The sequence below is a fragment of the Sparus aurata genome, chromosome 20 (genome assembly GCF_900880675.1).
Source record: "Sparus aurata chromosome 20, fSpaAur1.1, whole genome shotgun sequence".
In the NCBI taxonomy this organism is placed as follows: domain Eukaryota; kingdom Metazoa; phylum Chordata; class Actinopteri; order Spariformes; family Sparidae; genus Sparus; species Sparus aurata.
The window spans coordinates 21,401,690-21,423,927 of NC_044206.1; the positions used below are offsets into that span (position 1 = coordinate 21,401,690).

At 45.0% G+C, this 22,238-nt stretch overlaps 1 protein-coding gene across 1 annotated transcript; it reads right to left on the reverse strand.

Annotated features, from left to right (window-relative positions):
- Window positions 1–1,734: 1,734 nt before the first annotated feature.
- Window positions 1,735–19,355, reverse strand: map3k14b (mitogen-activated protein kinase kinase kinase 14b). Its single transcript, XM_030399299.1, has 15 exons — window positions 19,141–19,355; window positions 15,531–15,804; window positions 15,223–15,298; window positions 14,209–15,007; window positions 12,519–12,653; window positions 12,263–12,392; window positions 12,049–12,177; window positions 5,988–6,092; window positions 5,432–5,595; window positions 5,191–5,341; window positions 4,292–4,870; window positions 3,435–3,541; window positions 3,230–3,350; window positions 3,043–3,143; window positions 1,735–2,347 (listed from the first exon to the last, which is right to left on the reverse strand). The coding sequence occupies exons 2-15, from the start codon at window positions 15,802–15,804 to the stop codon at window positions 2,183–2,185; spliced, it is 3,036 nt and encodes a 1,011-aa protein (XP_030255159.1). The 5' UTR covers window positions 19,141–19,355; the 3' UTR covers window positions 1,735–2,182.
- Between the last annotated feature and the right edge of the window lie 2,883 nt (window positions 19,356–22,238).

The following is a 22,238-nucleotide window of genomic DNA, read 5'->3' on the forward strand; positions in this document are numbered from 1 at the left end:
TATCAATACAGAAGATTCAAACTGAGACCCAAAGATTCTTTCTGTTTAAGATGGCATTTTTTAATTCTTAGATCGCAACTTCTCCACGTGTATAACTGGAATAAGTTCATGCAGCCATATTGTGAAGCACTGTGGAGTTGGTTTCTTCCAAAAATGGTTAACGTGATGTTGATTCTTAATTGTTTTAATAGTTTTAATCCATAACTGAAGTAAGTCTTGTTGTCCTTGTCCCTGATTTTTGTTCGATGAGCTGTTTGAAAGCAGCAGGATCCCTCTCGTATTGTAATGTGTTAACATTTTGGGATTTCTTAAAGTCAACAAAAGTGCTCTTCACACTGGCACAATCCAGGCACGCTCAGGAGTAGGCTTACGCTGACTTCAGCCCAGGTCTTGCTGGCCCAGAGCCGAGTTATCACCTGAAAATCAACTAAACACATATTTAAAGGTGCAGCATGGTGTGTACAGCCCTGGGTTGAGTGTAAATCTGGGTTAACAATTTGTGTGTGAGAAGGCTTAGGATAGCCCTGGGCTGAGGATATACAGTATGAAAAGCCCTAAAGAACTGTTTCCAGACTACGGAAGTGACTTCAAGCTCGGGTTAACGGAATATTAGATTCTGATTCCTGTTGCATTTTGTTCAACCGTTCTGATCGCCACACAAAGACCCACGTTGTAGAATTAGAGAAGCGTGATGTTGCAGGGGACAGACGTGCCGTTGGGACTGTGAAAATGTGGTCGGCCATGTTAAATATTTGCTTTAGCAGGAGCTGCTGGAGTGCCCCGCATTCCTCAAACAAATCACTCCACATCTGAAAAAGCAGAAAACAAACAAGCCACCGACTACAACAACTAACCAAACCCCAAGGCTGCTGCCTGAAGAATAAAGAAAATAAAGCAACTGATTCATTGTGATATTTTTTTTTGTGACGTATTTTTCTCTGTCCAACTGTATTTTCTGCAAATATCATTTTCGAAATGTGCAGGTGTGTTTGAAAGCTTTCTGTCGGGGGAAAACTTTGTATTTATTGACATTTTGTTAGAAGTTTTTGTATATTTATTTATATATATTCCCAGAAATGACCTTATGATCCTCAGATTAAAGGCCCTGCTGAACCATTTTAAATGTGAATAATTCCATATCTCCATTAAAACATGAAAACACAGGCATAATGCAGCACTGCTGTTTTCGACCATAACTCATCAGTTAGAACATCACAGCTACGGCTTTGCACTGTTTATTTCAGGGCATATTTCCTGATTATTAACCTTTATACATATCAAACATGCTGTAATGTTTTATATTATACTCATTATTGTTATTCAAATATATGATTTTGATTAATATATAAATACACATTACATTATGTACAGATTATGACACAGTATAACATATTCTGTGTAATTAATGTTTATATATTGACCATTATTTATATTACTACATCATATATGAACCTGTCGATATCAGTCTGCTTAAATATCTTTATACATAATATATCCTTTATATTTATATACTTCACACAGTGAATACATGAATATATTTCATTATATTTACAATTATAAACAGTAGAATATTTCCTGTGAAACTATACCGTGCAAATACAATCCAAGTATCTTGAGTTACATTTATATTTTTGATATAAACTGGACACCATCTGCCAGTTTCAAGTACAATTATCCAACAGGTCTGTATGTGAAAGGATTTTTTTTAGAAAACAAACAGAAGAGAACGGCTTCTTCAGCTGGGAGGTCATTTATTATTAAGATATAAAAGGTCAGTAACGTTCAAGTATTAAAAACTTCACAGCTCAGATATTTATTTATTGTTTTTTAGCTTATTCTAAAGCTTGAAAGGCTCAAACACAACATGACAAAGAACTCCAGATTCCAGATCACAGAGGAAACAACGAGGTACAGTATACTGACACTGTCCATACAGGCTCGACTGAGAAATGACTAATAATAAACTGCAGAACTGGTACAGACAGATGATCCTCACAAATATAAAGTCAGTGTTAAAATAACAACAATAATCTTACATTTTCAACCACGAGCACTTTCATCCCGCAAAATCGGTCACAACAGCAGCACAACATCCACAGATGCGAGTACGCATCTTCATGTCCACGTGGCTCAGGGTCAATCAGTGTGCAAAAAAACAACCAAAGAAAATATGAAACATGTCTCATTCTCTGAGCTCCAGCTTTCCGTCTTGGACTCTCCACCTCCAGCGCTGACATCTGTCCGGAGCAGGAACGCAGCGCAGCCACAGACAAGACTCCTTAATCTCCTGCTCGAAGGGCACCGTCTTCCTGTCCAGAGTCTCCAGAGTGAAGGCTTTACCGGAGATCTGAGTGACAGACGAGAGATCGTTCACGAGGGGCCTCAACACTGACTGAAATGTGTCCAGGCGACCAGTCAGAGTCATAATCTTGTCTGCTCATTCTCTGATCAGATTGTTTCAGATTCACATCCCAAAAGTTGACAGTTTTTGGGGGATTTTATTACGATAAAGTTCTTTTATGGTTGCTTGAGTTCAGTCAGTGTTTCTCAGCAGACGTCTTTTAGTTATGGAGAAAGACATGTTTATTTCTTTAAGTCATGATATGCGTACTCATGATACTCAGGCATTGTGTTAGTGGACTGTAACCAAGTAAGTTTACTCGAGTACGGAACTTAAAGGGGAATTCCGGGCTTGGCAACATGAAGTGGTAATTATAATATCTTAAAGGTGTTATTGTCAGAAGCCCCATATTTACATATTTGGGTGTGGAAACAATGCATACTTTGCAAAACTACTGGGATCGGATTGCAATGTAATCCTGTGTGCAAATCATTTTAATTCGAACGTCTCATGAATTAAGTTTCATTTCTCAATTCTGCTGCGGTGACACGTCTCATACTTCTTGTTTCAGGATAGAGTCCTTTCTTTAAAGCTTCCGTTTAAATCAAAATAGATTGGAAAAAAACAAACAAACTGAAAACTGAAACCCACTGGATACCTGAAAGCATCCGAACATTCAGCACCAATCTTCTCTCTCTTACCTGATCACTGATCCCGATAGCGACGTGGCCCACTTTGACCTGCCGACGCTCACGAATCCTCAGACACTCTCCCTGCACGTTCTCAATCCAGATGTCAACACCTGGAGTATCAGAGGGATGACAATAATAAAGGTGAAAACAGAAGTCAACCAGTGTGTGACGTGCTGACACAATCCTGCTGCCTTACCTTCGAAGCAGTACGAGGACGGCTGATTCGCTGAGGTCGACCACTCCAAGTGTCCCTCTGTGTGACTGTTGCAGGAGGAGAAGACTCCAGAGCTCAGGTCATCAGACGAATGGTCGGAGTCCTTGAAAAGAAAGATATTTTTTTGGATCTTCTTTAGGGGTTTGATCTAATGAGTGCACGCACAGCTACACCTGTAGATACACACCTTCTCTGAAGCGTCTATCTGCGACGTGTCCGAGCAGCTGAAACAGGACGGAGGGTCGTCTCGAGGCTCCGGGGACGGCGTCTGGATGGTGGTGCCTACAGCTACATCTAACAAGGGACAACACGTCTGTTAGCTTCTACGATACCTGTGTTTTTTTCCTTTTTGAATGCATTTACTACAAATCAGGTTTCGTTTCGTTTTCTTTTCCACTTTTCCGTGAGGGTCGCGGGGGATGTTGCCATTTTTTTTTATCCCCCTGAGGGGTTGCGGGGCTTACTGGGGCCAAATCCAGTTTTACTCATGGGCAAAGGCCAGCTCATTGCAGGACCCTTACTGATAGCAGTGGCCACACAAGGTGCCAACTGCGCATCAGGAGCAATTCTGGGGTTCAGTATCTTGCTCAAGGATACTTCGACATGTAGCGGCCGCCCCAGGGGAGCCGGGGATTCGACAGCGACTGGTCCACCAGCTCTACCCGCTGAGCTACAGCTGCCCCTACAAATCAGGTATATTTTTCAAATAATTCAATACTTTACTGAACTGATTCCTTTAATACATCTGCTACTATTTATACAATTAGTCCGTAAATTATTAATTAACCAGGCTCCAGGCCACAGGGAGCCCTCTGAAAAGGTAAAACCTCTTATTGAGTGTACCTTTTAGACAGACTGGAAAAAAACAATCTGAACATATTCTTTACAGTGTTCCTTTAAATATGCAACAGAGAGGAAACGCTTACTTCAGTACAGCCATCATACAAGTTCATGAGATGAAATAAAATGGTTCCGGACGTGTTTCCAGTCAACAAATTGGTAAACAGAGTGTGTTGCTGCCGCTGAGCTGTTTGCCTGACTCACCGTCTCGGAGGTATTCCAGCTCCGGCTCTGATCCCCATGATTCGTCATTTGTCTGCTGACCTTTCTGCAGCAGAGGGAAATGACCTCTGAGAGCCCGGAGATACTCTGTAGACATGGAGGAGTCCCAATCCTCTTCCTCCTCTTCCTCCTCTTCCTCCTCTTCCTCATCCTCCTCCTCTTCATCTCCCTCTTCCTCCCAGTCCCCCTCATAGTCTCTGTCAGTTTTCAGCCACTTCTCCTGATTATACTCCTCCTCTCCCATGTATATATCCACCTCTGAGTCAGACCAGGTGTCCCAGTCTGCTGCATAATCACCCTGCAGGGATTTCGGCCGGGACTCCCATTCTCTGGTTAATGAATCCGCCTCTACCTCAGAGTCTTGGTCTGAGTCACCTTCTCCCAAGTCATTGCTGTCCTCGTCCACTGCTGTAGTCCTCCAGGGGCTCACCCAGTACATCGCTGGTGCTGAGACGGCAGCTGATGGTTTAGTTGGGTTGATCTTTATGTCTTCAGTCTGACTCCTGCCACGGTGCAGCTTCTCACAGGCACTTTTGATGGACCAGGGACTCAGACCTCCAACTGTGGAGCGAATGTTCACTTTTAGAGTCCACAGGTATTAACGATAATATCACAACAACAGTAAGGTACGTTGGATCAAATGGTTAAACCTTAAAAATGGACAATTCTGTGGTTTTATTGACAATGTCGTCTCTTTAAAGGCCAAAACTACATTTGGAGTTCCTCAGGGGTCGATCCTGGGTCCCATTCTATTTTTTCAGATACTTGCTCCCTCTTACATTATTCAAAGCAATGACACTTCTTTTCAGTAAATAAAGTTTATAATAAAAATACATTATTTTCTACTTATAAGATGATTCTTCAATAGGTAACCCATCGACCTGCTTTGAGGGCCTTGGTGGTTTTCCTCCTGAGCTCCTTCGCCGATGCTCGCCTCTCTGGGTCTTTCTTGAGTCCGGCTCTGAACACTTTGGCCGTGAAGTTGTTGCAGTTGGACGGCACCTCCCACAGAGGTGGAGGCTCATTGACAATCTGACAAACAGATGACAAGTAATGTGAGTAAAACCTAAAAGCAGTTTCCTTCCACTCTCTTTCCAGTCAGGAGACATAAAAGACGGTCACCTGGAGACACAGTGGATGGGAGTAGTAGCGTATCCACGGCTGGCATCCGTTGAGCATGTGCAGCAGCATGCAGCAGCTGCTCCACACATCCGCCTTGGAGCAGAGTTGATCTCCTCGGGCCACCTCGGGGGCCATGTGGGTCTCCGTGCCAGGGAAGGCAGCTCCTACATCCACAGACAAACAGTCAATTCATTTTAATTTATTTGTTTTTTTATCTGAACTTGACTGTCAGCTGGTTTCCAAATATAGGAGTTACTTCCTGTATTCTGTCGCTGTGTTCCACTGTAATTTGCCAAAGCAGAGTTGTGAAAAGGACCCAAAGGTCAAACTTGAGTAAAAGTGAAACCACTGTGGTGAAATAATTCTTTGGTAAAAATGAAACAATAAGTTGGTGGCAATAAGAATAACTATATAGAAACCTCTGCTTCTGTAGGTCATTTAGATGCATTTCATTTCATAACCAGTTAAAAGATACTTGTTGTATGTTTTAAGTGAATTTGTGCAACCAAAAGTAATTTATTCTCTGTTTCTTGCTGACTCTGTAAACTCAACTCACCCCTGAAAGCCTTCGTGCTCCGCCCGTTGTCATCCAGAGTCTCTGAGAGACCAAAGTCACAGAGGAATGTGTCTCTGCAGTCTGCAGACAGCAGCACATTGTCAACTGGAATAAAATCAACACAGAGGATTTAGAGAGACAGCTTGTTTTCATTTGGAAGTCATTATGAAACCGTTGACTGAGAAATCAGGAGGCTGTCAGAGGCTGTCAGACTGACGGGCACACAGGAGGCCGAAGCCTCTGAAGCTCCTGTCTGGAGGTGACATCTTCAAAAATAAAGCACATATTCTCCTCCTCCTCCTCCTCCTCCTCCTCGTAAAGACGAAGAGTCTGAGTCTGGCTGAGTGAAATACCGCACAGTGAGGACAATGGAGGGGCCTAATGTGAGCGAACCCCTTCCCACTCAATCCTCTCAGCGTGGATTACTGGAGGGTTTAGGGGTGAGATGTCAGTTTAGGATTAGATACCAACACAGAGGATGCTGACTGACAGAAGATCCTGCAGCTAGAGGCTTTACTGTCGTCTGTCTGCCGTTGGGATCACATGCAGCTGACATTTTGTTTTTTACGTCCGTGCTCGAAGCCACTTTCCTTAAATGATAAACGTAAAATTTGCGTTGTGAATGATGGATGTAAGATGAGGGAAATGATAAAAAATGGCTCAGTTTTCATCATCTCACAACTTCACATTGCATCATTTCACATCTATTATTAGCCCTCTATTTCTTTTGACATACATTTTCATCACCTCCATTTTTTTTTTCTTCTACCCCTCATAATAAAGTGCCTCGATACAGAAATGCTGCACAGGGTGTAGAAAAAGCGTGTTGTTTAACAGGATTATTAAACTGGATTAAGTTCTCTTTAGATCTTAATCTGCAAAGTAGCTTGTAATTACATCTATCAAATAAATGCAGCGGCATAGAAATTACAACATGTCCTCTGACATTTACCGAGGAGGAAGCAGAACAGAACATTTTTTGGCCACTTGGGGGCAGCAGAACAAGCTGTAAACAAAACACACAAAAAAAGATTTTTAAGCAGTTGAAATGAGAGAGTAAACAGCAAACAAACAGCTTCATTAGCATTCTAATTTCCAACAAATATAGGACTGAAGAAGTTGTAGAAAATAGGAAGCGAACAACTTCTCTCTTTGACTGCCTTACAGTCGTTTATTCAACCACCAAACTCAAAACTCACTAACGGCTGGACTAAACGGCTGGAAAAAACGGCTAAAAACCCCTCATCTCCTCCGTTGCCAAGGTAACCCACTGACGCATAAGCTGAGTTACCGGGCGCCTCTGTTGCCATGGTTACTCACTGACGCTTACTAGGTGCTTAGCCTAAGAGTCTGTTGTCAGTGAGAAAGGAACTAACCAAATGGTGAATTATGTCCGCTCAGTCCGCTACATACGCCCCCCCAGAATTCACCTTAAAAAGAATGAAATGAAAATATCAACATGTTGGAGGGCGGATGGTCCGACCATAACGGCTCCGGAGAACAGGTGCGGGGGCCAGGGCTCCCGCCGGGGAATCCACTGAGGTCTTGTTGCTGTGCTGGGGTGTTGCGGGTGGCCGGCCCCTCCGCGGGGGCTGGGCCAGCTCCACAGGCCGGTCCAAGTCCAGGTGAGCTGGTTTGAGGCGGTCTATTGAGACACACTCCGGCTTACCACCAATGTCCACCACAAAGTGCTTGTCCCTGGTCTCCAGTACGCGGAACGGTCCATCGTAGGGAGGTTGCAGAGGCCCACGGTGGGCGTCGTGGCGGATGAAAACATACTTGGTTGCCTGCAGGCAAGTGGGCACGTGAGACTGAGGGAGACCGTGTTGTGAAGTGGGGATGGGTGTGAAGGCTCTGGCATTGTCCAGGAGCGAGGTCCGTTGATGCGTTGCCAACCAAGGAGCTGTGGTGTTGGGGAGGAAATCCCCTGGGACCCGAAGAGGTTGTCCATAGACCAGTTCTGCAGATGAGGTCTGAAGGTCCTCTTTGGGTGCAGTTCGCAGGCCCAACATGACCCACGGAAGCTTGTCGACCCAGCTGTTGTCTGTGAGGCTGGCTCGCAATGCGGCCTTCATGGAACGATGAAAACGCTCGCACAGTCCATTAGCCTGTGGGTGGTAGGCAGTGGTGCGGTGGAGTTTGACTCCTAGGCTCCCTACTACTGTGTTCCAGAGCTCGGAGGTGAACTGTGGGCCTCTATCAGAGGAGAGGTCAGACGGGGTGCCAAAACGGGCGACCCAGGTGGCAATGAACGCCCGTGCTACCTCAGTGGACGTCGTTGAGGACAGTGGAACGGCTTCTGGCCACCGTGTGGTCCGGTCAACCATGGTGAGGAGGTGTGTGAAACCATGGGAGGGGGGTAGGGGTCCCACCAGGTCTATGTTGACGTGGTCAAACCTCCTCTCGGGCACAGGGAACTGTGCCAGGGGGGCCTTGGTGTGGCGGTGCACCTTAGCGCGTTGGCAGTCCACGCAGGCGTCAGTCCAGGCCCTGACATCCTTCTTGAGACCGTGCCAGACGAATTTAGCCGATACCAGTCTTTGAGAAGGTTTCCTTCCTGGGTGAGAGAGGCCATGCACAGCCTCGAAAACTTGCCGTTTCCACCCGGAGGGGACGATGGGCCGTGGCTGACCTGTGGAAACATCGCACAGGAGTGAGGTTTTGGATTCATCAAAGGCAATGTCCTCCAATTGCAACCCGGTGATAGCTGTCCTGAAAGCCTGCACGTCCGGATCAGCGGCTTGGTCTGCTGCCATGCGGGCATAGTCAATCCCCAGGTGGACGGTTCCTGCGACGGCCCTGGAGAGGCAGTCCGCGACCAGGTTGTGTTTTCCGGCAACGTGCTGTATGTCCGTTGTAAACTCTGAAATGTAGGAGAGCTGTCTCTGTTGGCGGGCAGACCAAGGTTCAGTCACTTTGGCCATGGCGAATGTCAGTGGTTTGTGGTCCACAAACGCTGTGAACTGCCGTGCCTCCAGCAGGAAACGAAAGTGTCGGATGGCGAGGTAGAGTCCGAGGAGTTCGCGGTCGAAGGTGCTGTATTTCCGTTCGTTTGGGCGTAGCTGCCGGCTGAAGAAAGCGAGCGGTTGCCAGGCACCGTTCACCCACTGCTCGTGTACTGCGCCCACTGCATAGTCTGAAGCATCTGTGGTGATGGCGATGGGAGCATTGGGTGTTGGGTGTGCCAGCATCGTTGAGTTGGCCAAAGCGTTCTTCGCCTCCCTAAAGGCCATATCTCTCTCCTCGGACCAGTCCACAGCGTGTCTTGGGGCTTTGTTTTTCAGAGCTTCATAAAGGGGGCGCATGAGTTGGGCAGCCTTAGGGATGAAGCGGTGGTAAAAGTTCACCATGCCGAGGAACTCCTGCAGGGACTTGACTGTGAGTGGGTGTGGAAAGTTCACGATGGCGTCCACCTTCAACGGGAGGGGGACGGCCCCGTCTTTGGTGACGCGATGTCCGAGGAAGTCTATGGTGGACAGCCCAAACTGGCACTTGGCCGGGTTGATGATCAGTCCGTGCTGGCTGAGTCGTTCAAAGAGAGTCCTGAGATGGGACATGTGTTCCGCTCTGGATGTGCTGGCGATGAGGATATCATCAAGGTAGATAAAGATGAAAGGCAGGTCTCGCAGCACTGAGTCCATTAGGCGCTGGAAGGTTTGTGCTGCGTTCTTTAGGCCGAATGGCATGCGCAAAAATTCAAAAAGTCCAAACGGTGTGATAACTGCAGTTTTGGGGACATCCAGCGGATGGACTGGAACCTGGTGGTAACCGCGGACGAGGTCCACCTTGGAGAAGATGACTTTGCCAGCCAGGTGGGATGAAAAATCCTGTATGTGTGGGACTGGGTACCGGTCAGGTGTGGTTGCATCATTAAGGCGACGGTAGTCGCCGCATGGGCGCCACCCGCCACCGGGTTTCGGGGCGATGTGGAGGGGTGAAGCCCATGGGCTGTTAGAGCGGCGTATGATGCCGAGACGTACCATGTTTTCAAACTCTGCTCTTGCGACGGTCAGCTTGGTTGGATCGAGGCGTCGAGCCCGGGCGTAAACTGGTGGGCCGGTTGTGGCGATGTGGTGCTCTACTCCGTGCTTAGTAGCAGAAGATGAGAAGGTGGGCTGTGTGAGGTCCGGAAACTCAGCGAGGAGACGGAGGAAATCGTCCGTGGCTGAAAGCATGCTAGATAATCTGATGGAACTTGTTCCACCAAGGGTACATGGATATGAACAGAAGGTGGCAGCATTGATCAGCCGGCGGTTTTTGACATCCACCAGCAGGCCATAGGCGCAAAGGAAATCCGCGCCCAGGATGGGGAAAGTTATCTTGGCTGTGACGAAATCCCAGCCAAACGTCTGTCCATCAGAACACAACCTAACATATCTCGTGCCATAAGTGCGGATGGGGCTGCCATTTGCAGCTGCCATGGGGGGGCCGTGTCCGTCACCCAGGATGTCCACTGTAGATGCAGGGAGGATGCTCCGCTGAGCGCCAGTGTCACACAGGAGCCCCCGACCGGAGATGCTGTCTTTGATGAATAGCAGCCTACCTGTATGGCCAGCGCTCATGGCCACTACTGACCGCCGGCCGTTGCATTTCCCGTCCCGTCAAAACTGCAAGGGGATCGGCACCGCTTGGCTTTGGGACCGAACTTTGCATGGTAAAAACACAGGCCAGCGGGTCGCTGCCGTGGGAGAGCCCCTGCCGCTGTGGCAGCCGTAACGTGTCCTGTCGCTGGCGTAAAAGAGTGAACGGGAAACGGTGCGGCCGCGCCGTGTTGCTGTCCCGCGATGAAGAATTTATCAGCCTCCTCGGCTAAAGCTCGGCACTCCGTAATGGCAGTGTTGGCCAGCGCTGCTCGTACCTGAGAAGGTAGCTGCCGCAGAAAGAGTTGGTTAAAGAGGAAATCCGGCTTGTGTGCTCCCATGAGATCCAGCATCCTGTCCATGAGTTCAGACGGCTTGTTGTCGCCGAGGCCTTGGATGGAGAAAAGCCGGCCGGCTCGTTCTGCGTCGGAAAGCTCAAAAGCTTTCAACAGGTGAGTTTTGAATGTTTTATATTTCTCCTCCTCAGGTGGGTTTGTGAGAAAACTCGCCACTCTCGTGGCCGTTGAATTTCCCAGTGCCGACACCACATAATAATATTTCGTGGCATCCGCGGTAATCTCCCGGAGTGCAAACTGTGCTTCTGTTTGGGCGAACCAGGCTGAGGCAGACGATTCCCAGAAGTCGGGCAGCTTAAGGGAGACGGCGTTAGTCGACATGTTCGTAGAGATGTCTGTGGAGGCGTCCAGCAGACAAACGTCGGGGTCACCAGTGAAGAAGTTGTAGAAAATAGGAAGCGAACAACTTCTCTCTTTGACTGCCTTACAGTCGTTTATTCAACCACCAAACTCAAAACTCACTAACGGCTGGACTAAACGGCTGGAAAAAACGGCTAAAAACCCCTCATCTCCTCCGTTGCCAAGGCAACCCACTGACGCTTAAGCTGAGTTACCGGGCGCCTCTGTTGCCATGGTTACTCACTGACGCTTACTAGGTGCTTAGCCTAAGAGTCTGTTGTCAGTGAGAAAGGAACTAACCAAATGGTGAATTATGTCCGCTCAGTCCGCTACAGGACCAATATTTACCCTTTTTTTGCTCTGTTTTTGGTCTCCACCAACTTGAAAATGCTCACTTTTTTCAGTCTGGTTTGTGCAAATAACTTAAAACAGTGGGAGCATTTTGATGAAGAAAATCGGAAGCCCAAAAAAGCTGGTCTCCAGCTTGAATTGAAAACTGATTACCCAGCATGCTCAGTCAGCCAAAATGCCGCTGATAGGGGGGTACAAAAGATCGAGTGGCGCCAATTAAGCGGGACACACTGACAAAAACTAGGACCCTTCTTACCAAACATTGGCAGACGGCCTAAAAACCAAAACAAAGAGCTGAAAGGTGCTAAAATCTGTCAAACCTCTTACATGTTAACCAACATGTAGCCTGCACAAACATGACTAACCTGACCTGAAATGTCCAGATGCTGTAAACTCGGCTAATCTCACAAACACCCAGACCCTTCCAGACCGTACCTTTGACATCCAGGTGAAGGACCTTCCTGCGGTGCAGGTGTTCCAGCGCCCCCAGAGACTGATGGAGGTAGTGCAGGGCCAAATCCTCGGGGAGGGAGGTCATCTCTTTGAGAAGCTGGGCCAGACACGCTGAGGAGGTTTGGACGAAAACTTTAAATGCATAGGACTATTTTCAACGTGTGTCGTGTGTTATTCAATGTTATAGAGAGTTCACCTGGCTTCAGGTCCATGAAGAGCACGATGTTGAGTCCGTCCCTCACAGCCCCGAAGAGCTCGACCACTCGAGGAGAGTTGAGAGCGCTCCACGTGCTCACCTCCTCGCTGCTGAAGTGACTCAGAGGAATCTGCGACCACCGGACGACAAAGCGCTGAATAACACCTCACTTACTTTTAACCGAGTCATTGTAAGATAATCTCTGGGTGGTGCGTATCTGGGCTTTCAAAGAGTGACTCAGTGTTTCTTGGCTCACCCTCTTGGCAGCACATTTGAATCCAGTCCTCTCGTCCCGAACACAGAACACGTCACCGTATGAGCCGTTCTGGATGTGATGAAGGACACAGTACTCCTCTCCCTCCCTGTACTGACAGCGGCTGGGCTGGAGCTGCTGCGGGAAACAAAAGCAAACATTGGAAACTATAAATGACTGACAGGCTGAGAGAAAGAGGAGCTCCATCAGTGAAGAGACAGCAGGTGTTTCCTGTCTGAGGTCAGAGGTGCTTGTACGTTACCTAAAGTTGCCTTAGTTAAACTTTCATACAAACAGTTAATCCGACGCTGCTGTGCGAAGTGAAAGAGGATGTTCGTGGTGAGGAACCCAAAGACAGTCACCTGATTCTGATCCTGCAGTTTGTCTACAAAGAATTTTAATCTTTTAACCGAAACTTGACTGTTTTGGTTCAGTACGTAGGATCCATTTACTGGCCGACAGACAAAGTTGGAGCGTTTAGCCGCTAAGGAACTACCCAGAAATTCGACTCCACGTGCTACCCTGCCTCTTAGAAAACAGGTTCTCCATAGTACTGAATATTTGTCCAAAAGGAGGTGGCCGGAGTGGAAGGTGGGTGCACAAAGCCTGTCAGTGAGACGATTGGCCTCTGCATGGTTTTTTACGTTATTATTAAAGCCTGTCGCTGGATGAACGGACAGCCTGAGGAGAGAAGCTGCTCTGCAGTCTGATGGTAACAGAGTTCACTTTGTCTCACGTGTGTCCGCAGGGTCCATCAGAATGAGAAAAAGTTAAAGCTACTTGAAGAAGCTTAGATCAGAGTTGTTGTTGATGCTAATTTTGTGACTGCTGATGTCTTAAATCTACTACAGTCTTTTCCTTCACCTCAACCACGACTCTCAACAGAAACATAAAATGCTGTATTGAGTCTAAGAGGATATTGTTTTGCAAGATCTGATATTATGGCAAAAAAAACCAATTCATTTCTAGAAAATTAATCTGGTTTACATCAAATTTCCTTCGAAACATATTTATTGTCGCAAATGATTTGAACGTAAATGTAATTTCTAAGAGACGCGGTTAAATAATGAGCGGCTGGATGTTAAAAATACGCAATTATTTGCTCACAACTTGAAATGTGATAATGTCAGATGTTTTGTTTTTAGCTTGTTTTTCTGCCAGAAAGATTCATTGTTTTGAAAGTCTCTGCGGCGAAACGTTTCAAAATTAATTTTGTTTATCTCTACTCGTCACCTCCACGACGCTTACACAGGAAAAAACTGCACATTTAACTCTGCTACATTGATTTATTCTATTTGTTGCATTATGGGAAATGTTTCTGGTGCTCGATCCATTATCAAGAGACTAACAGAGTCTGTGTCTCAAATTGAATGAAGTCGGGATTTCACTTTTAATTTATCAAGAGCAGAGTTTGACGTTGTCTAAGCTGAGTGTTTTAGGCATACGGTGGCATATTAAAGAGACAGTTCACCCAAAAATGAATATTCAGCCTTTTATAGGTTTTTCCAGTTGTTTTTTTCCGATATTTTAGATTAAGTCCTCATCTACTTCAGTTGTTGTTGAAGAATGCTGCAAACCCCCAGAGATGATTCAGACTACAAAACTTCACCCGACTTTCCTTCAGTGTGGGAGGCAATGACTGAACTTTTATTTTTGGGTGAACTTCTCCTTTAAAATGTGAACCAAGTCTTACATGATGAAATAAGAGTCCTTCGTTGAGCGGTATGTTGCCCTTCCAGTCGTTCAGAGACTGTTTGATCAAATCTTTGAAGAACGATGAAGCGTACAGCCTCGACATCCTCGTCACTCTCCCTCTGAGGACGTCCACCACTGTGTCAGTGTCACTCAGATCACCGAAACCAAAGTCACACTGAGATGAATTCACACTATTGGGGGTGTAGGTGGAGTCTGAAATTCCCAGCATGCTTTGAACACACCCTGATGAGTCTGAATCCCACGCAGCGTGAGAGGAGGAGTTAAATCCGGACACGTGCATCAGGTCAAAGGTCAGATCTGACGCTCTGGCTTCAACGCCAAAACTATCTGGTGCTTGTGTGTCGTCCTCTCCGCCGCACGACGAGTCCGACTCGCTCTCATGGGTGCGAATAGATTCACAGTCAGAGTCCGATCCTCCTCCGCTGTCAGAGCTGGACGTGTCTGTGTCGGATCGGTCCTGGTCCTCTGACCGAGACTCTGAGACGCACTCGCACACATCTGTACAGCTGCAGGACTGCAGCCCTCCATTACCGCAGGAGTCTGTAAACTGAGGAGGAGGCGGGATGATCTCAGCAGATGAGGTCATCTCTTTGTCAGCTGATTTCAGCCAATCAATCTCCTGCACCCACAGGCCTCGGATGATGGGAGGTTCCTGCCCTCCCTCCTGGTTCTGTCTCCTGGTTTTCCTGCGTTGTTTCCTCGCAAAGTGGTGATGATCCACGTTAGAGTCCTCGTCCTCGGTGTCGCTCATCAGGACAGCTTCCTTGTTGAGAGACCTGTAAGAAGATAAATGTCACATTTAGGATACAGATGCTTTACTGGTTTGAGGATCATTACACACTGAAATCGATTACTTCTACGACAACGACAAGCCTGTATGTGCAGATATTTACTGTCGTTGTAGCTTCTTTGCTCTAATTATTCTGATGACATGAGTTGTGTTTCAGCTGAGACCTGCCGATGGCGGCGTGTAGTGTATATAATGAGGTACCTGAGCTTTTTGAGCAGCTGAGCTCTCGGGTAAGGACTCTGTGTGTTGGTGGGGCTGAACTCCTGAAAGTCTTCACCTGGAACAGAGAAGCAATCACAATAAGAGTCTGACGATTCTTAAAAGAAACCGCAGCATACGTTTATTACCCTTCTGTCAGAGAGTTGGATGAGAAGATTGATGGCATGTTTGTCGATCAAAAATAAGACGAGCCAATCGAATAGAAGTTTTCCCCACAAATCACCAGAAAATCCACCACGCATTATTTGTCATTATACACAGAATCAGTGGAAACTACCCCTGTGTCTTACTCTCGGCCTGTGCGACTATAGACACGCAGGCGTCCTCCTCGGGCGCCTCGGGCCCCTCCGTGATCACGTGTTTGGCGGTGCCGTGCTGCATCACCCGACTCAGATGGGGGGCGATGGCCTGGACCAGCGAGTCCTTCTCCTCCTCACACCCTCGGCTGTCGTCCTCTTTCCCAGGGAAAGAGAGTTCGGACCCTGCGGTCACGATGAGGAACGGCGTGTTGGAGTCGAACATCCTGGGTATGGCCATTTCTCTGTCTTGTCTGTCGGGGTGCATCTACGAGGAAGTGGAAAAAACAACCATATCAGCCGCAACATACAGAAAAATATTGATCTGTGGGAGTCATGTGGGGGAAGAATGAACATCTGGGGGTAAAAAGTCACACGAGGCGTAAATTGGAGTATTCCAGAAGCCTGTATATGTTTAATAAAAGCCTCTTCTCCACTTCGATGGTGATTTATTGCTCAATAAATGTTGTTATGTCATAATTTTGGACTTTGGATGGTTGAAATTCCTGTTGAGTCAAAGCCAGGCTATCTGCCCTGAGAGACTATTATTAGTCACGGTGCGGCTTTGAGCTAAATGCTAACGTCAGCATGCTAACACGCTCACAGTGACAATGTTACCATGTTGATGTTTAGCGGGTATAACGTTACCATGCACTACATCTTAGTTTAGCCGCGCTAACATTTGCCAACTGGCCTCAAACACAAATTGCAGCCGAGGTTGATGGGAAGTCTATTTAGTAGCTTTGTGTTTGCTAGATGAGACGATTAATAAAGACATCATCTGGGAACCTGGGGTATCTATAGCCGACCACTGGCGTAGGTAAGGGGTGATTTCACCTCAATTTTATGAAAATTTGTCCATATCAATAAAACAAGAAAGAAGCAGAGGAGTTTTATTTTGAAAAACCACATGCACAAGAGTTTTTAGGTTATCTTTTACACAAATTAAGACATTTGAACCATAAGTTGACACAGAGGAGGGGAGGACTCCTTTTCTAGGTCTTCTGGAGGAATTAACACCCAGAGTCACATCGGATTCTGTTCTGATCCGGAGACGTTTACTGACGCGAGGACTTTGTGGCTTTATCTTCACTCCTGTTTATCAACCTGACTGCAGCAGTGATCCGCCGAGCTGACCTCCACTGTCGAGTGTTTAGTGTCTTTTGTATCTATATTTTATCAGTGTGTTTTGTTGTCGCCTCTTTGTGATATTTGCCCGCAGCACACATCGGTTTGTCGGAGAAAAAGTCAAGAGTAACCACGACAACGCGGCGAATGGTTGCGCGCGTGGTGTTTGTGTAATTCCTCTCACCGCCTGAAGGGGGAGACGAGGGCAGGTTTAAAATTTTTGAAGCAAAAAATGCCCTCAGATAAAGTAAGTGTCAGATCAGCTACAGCAGAAGTCGAAATATCATAATCGGTGTTTTAATGCGGTGGTATTTGCCGCGGCCGGGCGTGAATGAACAGACACCAGTAGTGAGGCTGGCAAGGTGAGTATAAATAGCACGCGGAGGAGCAGCCGCATGCTTTCCACTGAGGGCGGCCAGCTGTCCGAGTCTCTCTTCCTCGACACTCGCCATGTTGACAGAGAATACTGGAGGATCAAAACACACACACTCCCACACACAAAGACCGCCACTTGTCCTGAAGTCCTGGTGCAGAGGCCGCGGGTGGAGGAGATGTCGCATGTGAAGTAGGCTGGTTGATAATGTGAAGACGTAGAAATCAACAGCTGTGTTTGAGTTGTGACAAAAAAATAAAAAATAAAACTCACTGGTACAAAAGTGACACCAGTGTTGTAAAAAGAACCCAGAAGTCATACTTGAGTAAAAGTAAAGATATCGTGCTAAAATTGAACTTTTGTACAAGTGAAAGTCACCCAAATGAAAACTATTTGAGTAAAAGTCTTCAGTATTGACATTTATTTTCTGGCAATAACAAACTTAAGTATCAAAACTACAAGTTAAAGTAAATTATAGGCTACATACATCAACTTGTATGTATGTACTCTATGCCAGTGTTCAATTGCTAATTGGCCTGAACAATATTCAGCATTTTTTTCTTTCTTTGATTGTCTGAATCATTGCTTTTTTTGATCGGACTGAGTTTTAAAATCAAAACTTTGACTTTGAGGCAATCTGCAAAGTAACTAGTAACTAAAGTTGCCAAATACATGTAGCGGAGAAAAAGTAGAAGTAAAAAGTAGCTGAAAATGGAAATACTTGTTTTTTTAGGTGAAAGTACCTTCAAATATTACTCAGGAAACGTACATGAGTAAATGTACTTAGTTACAATCCATCGCTGAGCGACAGCTGACATAAGACTCATTCAGTCCTCCAGGACAAACACGGATCCGTCTATCAAACAATGATGGACGCCACTCTTCCCATGATGCATCAGTGAATACATCTCCTGTCAGCGACACTGCTCGTTTCCCTCCTCACTGTCCGACCTGATGCATTTACTCAAGTATTAGACCTAAGTCCAATTTTGACATACTTGTACTTTACTTAAATATTTCCATTTGATGCAACTTTACACTTTACGCAGTTTTACTCCTCTACATTCATTTTACTCTATAGTTACAGTTACATTTTGTACTGAAAACACCTACAACTGAATGACTGAAGTGTCCTCCTGCAGGGAGAGTATCGCACTCTGCAACATATTACATGTAAAACAGAGCAAACACAGATAGAAATCATAAAAAAATGTGTTGACATGTTCACAGAATTCCAACCCAACCGGTTAATTAGGAGCATTTTTAAGTAAGTATTCTTAAATACAAATGTAACATACTTGTACCCTACTGCTACTTCTTACTTTTACTCTATTACAGTTCAGAGGGAAACACTTTGTACCATATTTGTTTGACACAACTAGTGACAAGCTCGTTTTTACAGTAAGTGGATTAAAACATCTACTACTAATTTAGTCTTCCTGCAGAGTGTACTGTGCTATATATATATAGACATATATGTATGTACTGTATGTAAAACAGATCAAACGTTGAGTGTAGAGAAATCTTTAAAAATGTGTTGTTTACTTGATTATAAAATACCAACTCAACTGACTAATTATAAGCATTTTTAAGTCATAATACTTCAGGACAATTCTGACGTACTTGTACTGCAACTTCATACTTTTACCTCCATTACAGTTGAGAAGGAAATACTTGACTGTATGTATACGACACAACAAGTCACGGTTTTGTTTGTACATACATGTAAACTTACAGGTGTACACTCTGACGCAGTACTGCTGCTGATCTACCCAGCAGTATCCAAAGTACATTAAATTGTCTCCACATGGATGAACCACAACATTGAAATGCTCTTACATGTGATCAAAACAGAAAAAAATTATATTCTATAATGACATAACACAGTAAAAGTAGCCACTCTGCACAGTGAGTACATTTACTTTTTAAAACTCTGAGCACATTTTGCCTTCAGAAGCTGTCGCAGAGCGTTCTTAGACTGTGACACTCAACTTCTTCCACCACTGCCTGCGAGTAAGAACACCTCCAGCAGAACAAAGTCGGCCTGACAGTCCGGTTTTAAGTTCCAGCTCAGTGAAACTCTGCACCCTCGGAGCACATTACCTCAGAGAGACGATCGGCGGCTGGCTTCCTGTCTCAGGTTCAGGTGAAATCTCTCCAGTGATCCTGAGGAAAAGTTTCCCGACTCTCTCTGCTCTGTCCTGTGTCATGTGTGCGTTAGTGTCCAAGTGTCCTACCGGCTTCCTGCCCCCCTCAGGCTCCCGTGATTGGTCGACCATGTGTGGGAGTTATGAGATCTTACACCTCAGTCACCCTGACCCACACACACACACACACACACCACCCACACACAGCAGCCTCCAAAGACTCTGGATGGATTCTGTGGATGCCCTCAGTGACACTTGGATCCCGTCTGCTGTCGGGCTCTTTGAGAGGCTTGAATGTTTCCTTCAGTGCAACTTTAAACACATTAAATGTTTTCACTGTGCTTAAATTAAGACGCCGTGAAGTTAGAATTACATATATCCAAATTAGTGAAGGGTCGGCAGGATGTGCAGACGCTCTGCATCAGAGTGTAAAAATATTCTGTTGAAATTTACAGACCGCAATCAGAAAAACACAAGTGTCAACATCAAGATGTACTCACAGTGACACAATTTAAAGTAGTTGTTACGCAGAACTGTTTGTTCATGGTTTGTGACTGTAACATGTCAGAATTTTAGTTGACAACATTCAAACAATTAAATCTTCATGTATTGTTGCATATATCTGCTGAGGTTAGCATGCTAACCAGCTAGCCGCCATCTGGCAGAGTAAACACTCTCGCTCCCCCAGTTCAGACTGCTAGCTGCAAAGCTAACTGAGCTAACCAGTATTGAAATGACAGGTGGTCGTTTCTTTCTTATGGTCCATTCTTTTGAAAGCGTGATATTACTTTACATACTTTTATGTGCTGTTTGGTCTGTTTAAGCATACTTATAGTACACTTTATTGCAATGAAGTGTTTTAAGTACACATCGTCAAACTAACCTTGAAGTGTTTTATGCTAAATATCTGTTGAATGAACTCAAATCTCATTTTCAGCTGTTATTGTTAATTATTAGCGTCTTATTCGAGCAGCAGCACATTTTGAAAACATGCTGTGATTCAGAAAAGAAGATTTTATCACATAATGAGCAGCACTTCAATCAATAGTCATAACAGGTTATTTTACACATTTTCCATCTTATATTGACATGATGTACGGACATGTGATGTTTCCGATATTTGTGAAATATAAAGTAGAATCCATGAAAACAACAATCAGCTCAACTTCCTCTCCACCGACACGTTCGCTGTCCCAAATAGAGAATCTGTACATTCCTGTGGGAATTAACAAAATACCAGAGGAGGGAGTGTAAGAGAGTGTGTGTGTGTGTGTGTGTGTGTGTGTGTGTGATGAGGGTGTAGGCTCGCTCTCCCTGGCAACATCTGAATGGGATCAGCGGCCAACCAATAGTGTCAGTGGAGAAAGTTTGCTCCCACGTCAAAGGGGTTTTTGTCACTTTGGTCGTCTCTCTGCTGTTGGTGGGTCAGGTCAGCTAAACTTAGACCTGAAAAGCCTCGCTGACGTTAAACAGCTTCTCCTGCTCTCATTCACACAAATTAACAGTAAGATCGTTAGATTAATCGATGACTGTGAGCGAGGATCTTCGAAGGCATTAAAGTCGTATAAATCAACGACAGGAACCCTGTTTTTCACCCACTGTTTAGAGGAAGAGTTTGAAATTATCCGCCATTGAAAGTCGGAGCTAGCAGCTGGTTAGCTTAACTTAGCATAAAGGCAGGAAGTATGTGGAAAAAATAAGCCTACATTACACCTCCAGTAAAACCTAAAAGCTTTCATCAATCTTTACATTTATGTGTGTGTACAGATTAAACCAACAACACATAGCATGTTGTCATGTGTAGCAGGGCTGGACAGAAGGATCCAGTTAGTTTTCCTTGTTTCCCGCTAAGCTAATTTGCTGCTAGCTGACATATGGATAATGTGTGTGAGCTCAGGATACAGTTGTTTTAAAACTACAATGTTTAAGGGGCAAAAAAAGGTATTTTTACAGCCTGTATAGTCTCAAATTCTACAGAACAACTAAAGCAGGGACACGGGTTTTAGAAAAGCTAGCCAGGCTTTTCTTGAAGCTAACAAAATCTACATACATGCTCTTTAATGCTCACTGAACATGTTTTATTTATTTATTTTTCCTCAGTACAAAAGCTTTAGTTAAAAAAATGTGTTCCAGACAATTAATATCTTAGAGAAGTCATGTATGTCGTTTGTTACCTCGGAGCGGAGCTGAGCTAGCAGTTTCCTAAGCTAATCCTGCGGGCTGTTTCGTTATATAAAATACGTTCATTTATTGTGTAGTGGACTTGGTTTTGGTTTTGGCCAAGACGCTGTTTTACAGTTTTTGAGAGAAATAAATGAAACCTGACTTCAGCACCCAACTTCTCACATTCATATATCACTGAAACTAGCAGCAAAACACTGGACAGAAAACATATACTGACTTATTGCTATTATTATTATTATTATTATTATTATTATTATTATTATTTCTCCAAAATTCAAGCATATATATACTTCAATGTAAAAATGTTGTTCTCTTGACTATATTATTCTTGAATCGTGTGTCTATTTATCGTATTGTATATATTTTACTATTTTTTTCTATTTTTCATATTTTACATTTATTTGTCAAACAAAGAGCTGCTATCTGTGTCTTGCTGTTAATTGAAACAATGAAAATAAACATCTATTCTATTCTTCATCTTAACTAATATCATAAATTACATTAATTAAACACTGTTTTCTAAAATGTTGGATTTGAGGACAGATTCTGAGGCGGCTCTCAGATCACTGACCTGTGAATGAATGACTGTATGAAAGGTTTATGTGTGCTTGTGTGTTTCAGACTGAACTCGCCACATTAAAGTGAAAACACCCAACTCTCTACCTCTCCACTCACAAAGACATCAGTGTGTGTTAAAGGGCTCTCGCATAAGTAACCGTCCTGTATATCCTCAACAAAGGGGGCCTCACAGGAGAGGAGCGTCTGACCTCGTTTAGAGCTGAGGCAGCATGTGTTCCCCCTTTTGTTTTCATCCGAACAGAAGAGCCGGCGTGTCTGATTCTGACCACCAGAGGGCAGACGGTAAAAAAA